The following is an 8,026-nucleotide window of genomic DNA, read 5'->3' as shown; positions in this document are numbered from 1 at the left end:
GTGGTACTTTGTTACCTTATGCCCTAGCAAAGGAATACAACACACATACACACACTCATCGTAACTTTTCAATTGGTGGACAAGGGGCTCCTTCATTCTGCTGACTAGAAACTGCTTCTTGGCCTGTTGTCCAGTGTTCTCCCACTCAAAGTCCTTACTGAAAGCCCTAAAGATGCTGGGCCTGCTGGGCTGACCATGCTGCCTTGGAGGTGGTGCTGCTCCCTTGGCTCTTGTCTGCTAAGGGGAAGGCATCCAAGAAAGTAAGACCTTTCTCTCTCTCTCTCTCTTTTTTTTTTTTTTTTTTTTTTTTTTTTTTTGAGACAGAGTCTTGCTCTGCCGCCCAGGTTGGAGTGCAGTGGGCCGATTTCGGCTCACTGGAACCTCCGCCTCCCGGGTTCAAGCGATTCTCCTGCCTCAGCCTCCCAAGTAGCTGGGATTACAGGCGCCTGCCTCCACGCCCGGCTAATTTTTTCTGTTTTTAGTAGAGATAGGCTTCCGCCATGATGGCCACGATGGTCTCAAACTCCTGACCTCAGGTGATCCACCCGCCTCCGCCTCCCAAAGTGCTGGTATTACAGGCGTGAGCCACCACGCCCGGCCAAGACCTTTCTCTTCTAAAGTGACTGGTGATTTGCTGACCAGAGGCGCTTGTCATGGGACCAGGGAGGGAATGCATCATGGTCCATTCCGGTGGTGCCTTCCGGCTATACGGAGAGGGACGCGCAGTTGGGTGTGTGGTGCTGGATGAAGGGATGAAGGAGGACTGCTAGCATCTAAGGTGACCCTAAAAGACGAGATGACAGAAGCGATCTGGGGTGGGAGGAGGGAGGAGGGCGGCGAGGTGGCTCCTGTGAATCTCAGTACACTTTCCACTCACAGAAGTGGAAAACTGAATCTGTGGATCAGCGGAACTGGAATCAAGATCTTTTGCAGGACGCCCTGGGGGGATGGCACGTAGCCCCGAGAGCCGTTGGCCACCCGACGGCCTCCTCGGGTGGACGGGGCAGAGCGGGCCAGCGGGCGCGTGCCCGACACGTCCACCGGGCTCTGCCCCCTCTGGGCGCGCGCCCGTCCCCCGACCCGCCTCGCCCCCCGCCGGGCTCTGTGGACCCCGCGCCCGGGGCCGCGCACGCCCCCTCCGCCCGCCGGGACCCCGGGCCCGCGCACCCCGCGCCCCCTTCCCTCCCGGCGGGCGCGCGCGCTGGCTCCCGCTCTCGCTCCCGTTGGCGGCGGCGGCGGCGGCGGGGATTGTTTTTGTTGTCGCTGAGGCCGGAAGAGCCGGAGCCGGGTCCCTGTCCCCGGGCCGGGCGCCGCCGCCGCCCCCTGCCCAGCGCCCGCGTCTCCGCGGCGCCACCCCAGCGCCAATATTCCGGAGATCAAGCGTTACGCGGCGGCGGCGGCGGCGGCGGCGGGGCCCGGAGCGGGAGGCGCCGGGGACCGGGGCGAGGCGGCCCCCGCCGCCGCCATGGAGGCGCTGGGACCCGGTGAGGAGCGAGCTCGGGTCGGGGCGGGACCCGGGACCCGGGGCGGGCGGCCGGGACTTTCGCTGCCCCGTCGCCTCGCCGGGTTCGGGCCGCCAGGCCACGGGGAAGGGGACCCAAGCCCCGCAGCACGAAGCGGAGGGAGCTGACCCGGGCCTGGGGGGCGGTGACCGCGCCCCAGCCGGCCGTTGGGTGGATCCCGAGGTCCAGGGGGGAGGTTCGGGAAGGTGACCCGCGCTGCCGGGCTGAGGCCACTCTTAGCCCCACCTCGGGGAGATGATATGTGCCTGGGGTCGCGACGAGGGTAGTTGGGGCCTCAGAAGGGGCGATCCGCTACCCAGTGCGCGCGGAGGCCTGGCCCAGACCGGGAAAAGGGCCCCGCCGCCTACTACCAGCCGGTAGTCCTGCTTTGGGGCCGCGCCCCTATTTTTCTTTGCACTGGCAGACGGTCCAGAGCCTTCAGATGAGGAAGAAGAACTTCATCCAAACACCTCTCATGATCTCTGAAGGTCAAGGGACAAAATGCCCACCCTTTCTGAAAGGCCCTGATGTCCCAAAGAACATGGTCCTTTGCCTCTATCTGTCATTCAGTCTGTGTGTTAGTCCCAGAGTGGTCTGAGCCAGCCTTTGAGTGACACAGGAGTTGCCAGTCAGTCTGCTCCAGCACAGGCTTCAATGCCCTGAGTTCTCTTCTAATTGGGTTATGAGTGGTTGTGAGGATCAAATGAAGGAGAAAGTGCTTTGGAAACTGTAATTTGTTGTGGATATGGATGGCCTCTGGTTATTTCTCTCTATCCAAACCAGAGGAACCATTCCAGGCTGTAACAAGTGCCCTGAGTATTGGGGCCTGGTGCTTCCACCTCAAAGCCCAACAGGTTTCTAACGCCTTGGCTAAGTAGCGCAGGGTTTAGGGGCTGTGGTGGAATTAACTTTAATATTCAAACCTTACCTACATAATGAACTTAGTCGTAGAGCGTTTCATCTTTTTAGTGCGTAGAAAATTCGAGTTGCCATTTGAGTTTGGAAACTTGGCAGGTTTGTTTACTTAGCACTTGTTTGCATAGCTGAGTGATTAAACCCCACCCTAATTTGCTTCTTAAAGTATTGTTTAAAGGCTCTCATAATCAAATTTCATATGCCTTTTAAAAATAAATTGGCTTGCCGCATTAATATTATTTGATAAACTTCAGTGTATTATGCCAGGTTAACTTCAGATATGTCCCCTGGCTAAAGACATGATCAGGTCTTTAGGAAAGTAACAGATTCAATCTAGTAATGTAATAGTTGTATGACCCTGGGCAAATTACTCAATTCCTTTGAACTTTCATTTTCTCATCTATAAATTGAAGGTAATAATAATTATGTTCTGTAAGATTGTTGAGAGAATGAAATGAGAGTATATGATAAGTCTTATTGTAGAGACTAGTGCCTATAGATGCTCAACAGATATTTCTTCCCTCCCTTCAAGTAATTCATAATTGAAACAACTGTTGCATTTATGATCTGATATCAAAAGAAACTGTGTAACTGTGGGCATAAACTGAATTTCTGGAAAGGATCAACCTGGTGATCTTAGGCACTGCCCAGGGACTCTTTTTTTTTTTTTTTTTTGGTTTGATTTTAGCTTTTGCAGGTTTGAGGACTTAGTGGTTCACTCAGGATTGTTCAGATTGTGGAAAATTAATTCTCACTAACCACATTTATAAGACACTAATGAATAAGCCAAAATGTCACATGGATCTTTTCTGTTGAGTGGAATATTTTCCTGTCTGCTCTCTAGCAAACTCCTTTTTTGGTGTTGCAGTACCTTGGAAACCCAACTAATAGGTAGCTGCCTGCTAAGCATAGAATCAGAGCAAAGGGAGTTGATTGTCTTGTGGGATGATTCATCCAGGCTGTTTTAGAACCTAGAGAATCATCCCTGCTTCTTTGGCAGAGCACACCTGGATCTAGTGCTTTGTGCCCTCCTCACTTGAACAGTCCCTGAAGCCTTCTAGTCTTGTTCTGTCCCTCCCTGCCCACCGCCTCCCCGCAACCTAGTTCAGTTTCTGCCAATACTAAGAAATATAATTAATTAGATTTCCACTTATTTTGGTAATATGTTGTTTGCAGTACTTTATAGTTTGTAAAGTGCTTTTATAACTATTAGCTCATTTGATCCTCGGGGAGGTAGGCAGGGCAGGTAGCTATCCCATTTTACAGATGAGAAAAGTGAGGTTCAGAGAGGATGAAGTGACTTCATTAGGGTTTCAAAGGGCCAAGTGGTGAAATAAAGACCAGAGTTTGGGTCATTTGACTTCTAATCTAATCATCTCCTCTTCATTAAGGCTGACTTCATCTGTTCTATGTTAAGTCATATCAGTTGTCCTTTGAGAGAATGCAGTTATCTGACTTTGTCACCACATTTTTGGGATACCCTGAAAATAAAACTGTGGTGGTTCATGCCTGTAATCCCAGCACTTTGGGAGGTTGAGGTGGGTGGATCATTTGAGGCCAGGAGTTCGAGACCAGCCTGGCCAACATGGTGAAACTCCGTCTCTACTAAAAATATAAAAATTAGCTGGGCGTGGTGGCATACCTGTAGCCCTAGCTACTATGGTGGCTGAAGTGGGAGGATGGCTTGAGCCTGGGAGGCAGAGGCTGCTGTGAGCTGAGATCGCACCTCAAAAAGAAACTCTGCCTCAAAACAAAACAAAAGGACAAAAAGCCAACCAAACAACAACAAAAAAACACCTCAGGGGCTGGGCACAGTGGCTCACGCCTGAAATCCCAGCACTCTGGGAGGTCGAGGTGGGCGGATCACCTGAGGTTAGGAGTTCGAGACCAGCCTGGCCAACGTAGTGAAACCCATCTCTACTAAAAATATGAAAATTAGATGGGTGTGGTGGTGTGCTCCTGTAGTCTGAGGCTGCAGCAGGAGGATCGCTTGAACACAGGAGGCGGAAGTTGCAGTGAGCTGAGATTGCGCCACTGCACTCCAGCCTGGGTGACAGAGCAAGACTCCATCAAAAAAAAAAAAAAAAAAACCAACCACCTCAGGGACCTTTGAGCACTAACTATGATTATAACATTTACAAATGCAATTATAATAGCTAACATTTACTGAGCATTTACTATTGCAAGGCACTATGTTAAACGTTTTTTGTTGTTGTTGTTTTTTGAGACAGAGTCTTGCTCTGTCGCCCAGGCTGGAGTACAGTGGTGCCATTTTGGCTCACTGCAGCCTCCGCCTCCCGGGTTCAAGCAGTTCTCTGCCTCAGCCTCCCGAGTAGCTGGGATTACAGGCACCCACCACGCCTGGCTAATTTTTGTATTTTTAGTAGAGACAGGGTTTCACCATCTTGGCCAGGCTGATCTTGAACTCCTGACCTTGTGATCCACCCGCCCTGGCCTCCCAAAGTGCTGGAATTACAGGCATGAGCCACTGCACCCAGCCTTTATGTTAAACCTTGAATACACATCATCTCATGGGATAGATGCCGTTATTATTACACACATGCCCATTTTATAAATGAGGAAACCGAGATGCAGAGAGGCCAAGAAACTGGCCCAACATCATGCAATTAGGGAGTGGTGAGACCAGGATTTAAACCTAGGTAATTTGGTTCCAGAGCTTTAGCCACTGTGCTTTATTGCTTCATTAAGTAGATAGCTGGCTAAATTCAAAGAAACCAGATTTTTCCCAGCCTTCAGAGCTGTACAAATAAATGTCTGCTGTTTAGGCCAAATTAAAAAAAAAAAAAAGAAAAGAAAGAAAAGAAAAAAGAAATTAGCTTCTAGAATAAAAAAAGTTTAATTTTCAAACTAAATCTTCTAAGCTTATTTAAAAATTATCACTCACCATCTAACTTTTCTCTTTGCCAAGGAAAGGAGATACAAATAATATTTACTTTTTGCCACTTCTTAATCGTTTTTCTTTCAATTTTTCTGCCTCTGCCTCTTTGACATTCAAGTACTTCAGATAATAATACATATCACAAGATTATGAAGTATATTGGGAAGAAAAAGTGCTAGGCTAGGAGTTAGGAGATTTGGATTCCAGTTAGTATTTAAACTCAAAGTCTTATGTCCTTAAGCAAGTCATTTGATCCAAGTTTCTGTTTTCAAATTTCTATTATAAAGCTATATTTCTTACGACATTTTTTTCTTTTTTTTAAGACAAGTCTCATTCTGTCACCCTTGCTGGATTGCAGTGGCGTGATCTCGGCCCACTGCAACCTGCACCTCTCAAGTTCAAGCTATTCCCCTGCCTCAGTCTCCCGAGTAGCTGGGATTACAGGTGCCCACCACCACACCTAGCGAATTTTTGTATTTTTAGTAGAGTCGGTGTTTCACCATGTTTGCCAGGCTGGTCTCAAACTTCTGACCTCAGGTGATCTGCCCGCTTCAGCCTTCCAAAGTACTGGGATTATAGGCATGAGCCACTGTGCCTGGCCTCTTACAACTTTATGAATGATACAGTGATTGCTTAAGTGTATCTTGAAATATGCAGAGTTGACTTATTTATATGATTTAATTGGGTTAATTCAGTATGTTTATCACCTCTCACTTTATTTACTATTTACTTCTTACCTTGTTACCTTGTTTGTAATTGTCTTATCAATTGTATTGATAGGTACCCTTGTACACTAGAAGTAGAACTCAACTCCAAGCAATAAGAATACTTTTAGTGGGCCGGGCGCAGTGGCTCACACCTGTAATCCCAGCACTTTGGGAGGCCAAGGCGGGCAGATCACAAGGTCAGGAGATCAAGACCATCCTGACTAAGATGGTGAAACCCTGTCTGTACTAAAAATACAAAAAATTAGCCGGGCGTGGCAGCATGTGCCTGTAGTCCCAGCTGCTGGGGAGGCTGAGGCAGGAGAATGGCGTGAACCCGGGAGGTGGAGCTTGCAGTGAGCCAAGATTGCACCACTGCACTCCAGCCTGGGTGACAGAGTGAGACGCCATCTCAAAAAAAAAAAAAAAAAGAATACTTTTAGTATAAATTATGTGCTTTTTCTTCATTGAAAAATAATTGTCAGCTGGGCATGGTGGCTCATGACTGTAATCTCAGCACTTTGGGAAGCCTAGGTGGGCAGATTGCTTGACTCCAGGAGTTCAAGACCAGCCTAGGCAACATGGCAAAACCCCAAACCTTGTCTCTACCAAAAATACAAAAATTAGCTGGGCGTGGTATCCCAGTTACTCTGGAGGCTGAGGTGGGAGGATCAGTTGAGTCCAGGAGGTCGAGGCTGCAGTGAGCCATGATTGACCCACTGCACTCCAGCCTGGGCAACAGAGCAAGACCCTGGCTCAAAAAAAGAAAAAAAAAGAAGAAGAAGAAGAAGAAAGAAGGAAGAAGGAAGAAGAAGAGAGACACTTTGGGAGGGCAAGGTGGGAGGATCACAAGGTCAGGAGTTTGAGACCAGCCTGGCCAATGTAGTGAAACCCTGTCTCTACTAAAAATACAAAAAATTAGCTGGGCATGGTGGCAGGTGCCTGTAATTCCAGCTACTTGGGAGGCTGCGGCAGGAGAATCTCTTGAACCTGGGAGGCGGAGGTTGCAGTGAGCCAAGATTGCGCCACTGCACTCCAGCCTGGGCAACAGTGCAAGACTCCATCTCAAAAAAAAAAAAAAAAGAAAGAAGAGAGAGAGAGAAAAGGAAGGAAGGAAAGAAGGAAGGACAGGAGGGAAGGAAGGAAGGAGAGAGAAAGATAATTATCATTTTTGTGTTTAGATTCTATCTGGGATTATTGATACTGTTCAGTTCAACATTTATTGAATTCTTATAACATGATGACGGCTGCATTAGATATTGAGAAGATTAACAGGAGGTTCATTTCTTTTTTTAAAATTTTTTTTATTATACTTTAGGGTACATATGCAGAATGTGCAGGTTTGTTACATATGTATACATGTGCCGCGTTGGTGTGCTGCACCCATTAACTCATCATTTACGTTAGGTATATCTCCTAATGCTATCCCTCCCCCCTCCCCCCACCCCACAACAGGCCCCAATGTGTGATGTTCCCCTTCCTGTGTCCAAGTGTTCTCATTGTTCAATTCCCACCTATGAGTGAGAACATGCAGTGTTTATAAGAGTTTGCAATCTAGTGAAGGAGACAGAGTAACTTAACAAGTGGTTTCTTATACTTGCTCTATGGGTTCCCCTATAGAGAGAGTCTTTTGAACACAGAGGACGGATCCTCTAGTCTGGGAGAATCAGGAAAGGCTTTCCAAGGAGGTTACATCTAAACCTAATTCTGAAGGATAAGTAGAATATAGTGGGAAAATGAATAATTAATATGTAAAATGATTTTTAATACTTTAAGTGTTAGAATATGGTGATCTGTAACCATAAATATCATAAAGTATTTGCTCTAATTTTCCTAAGTGATGTTGGAACAGAACAACTTCTTTTTGTTGTTGTTTTAGACTGATTCTCCCTCTGTCGCCCAGGCTGGAGTGCAGTGACGTGATCTCAGCTCACTGCAACCTCCACCTCCCGGGTTCATGCGATTCTCCTGCCTCAGCCTCCTGAATAGCTGGGATTACAGGCATC

The 8,026-nt window shown here is 47.9% G+C and overlaps 1 protein-coding gene across 5 annotated transcripts in view; it reads left to right on the top strand.

Annotated features, from left to right (window-relative positions):
- The first annotated feature begins 699 nt into the window (after window positions 1-699).
- Window positions 700-8,026, top strand: part of LOC100441246 (argonaute RISC component 4) — a 50,981-nt gene continuing 43,654 nt past the window's right edge. For 2 of the 5 annotated variants that reach the window (XR_010138440.1, XR_010138441.1), the window contains exon 1: window positions 1,212-1,484. Coding sequence is in view for 1 of the 5 variants with exons in the window: in XM_063719371.1 (XP_063575441.1) it covers window positions 1,466-1,484 (19 nt within the window). In the remaining 4 variants the exon portion in view is untranslated. Of the gene's footprint in view, window positions 779-1,070; window positions 1,485-6,127; window positions 6,221-8,026 lie in introns of those variants that run through there. The other 3 variants (XM_009252590.4, XM_063719371.1, XM_054555442.2) reach the window with 3 other exon arrangements.

Source organism: Pongo abelii, chromosome 1 (assembly GCF_028885655.2).
Source record: "Pongo abelii isolate AG06213 chromosome 1, NHGRI_mPonAbe1-v2.0_pri, whole genome shotgun sequence".
In the NCBI taxonomy this organism is placed as follows: domain Eukaryota; kingdom Metazoa; phylum Chordata; class Mammalia; order Primates; family Hominidae; genus Pongo; species Pongo abelii.
This window is presented reverse-complemented; position numbering and strand designations above follow the sequence as displayed.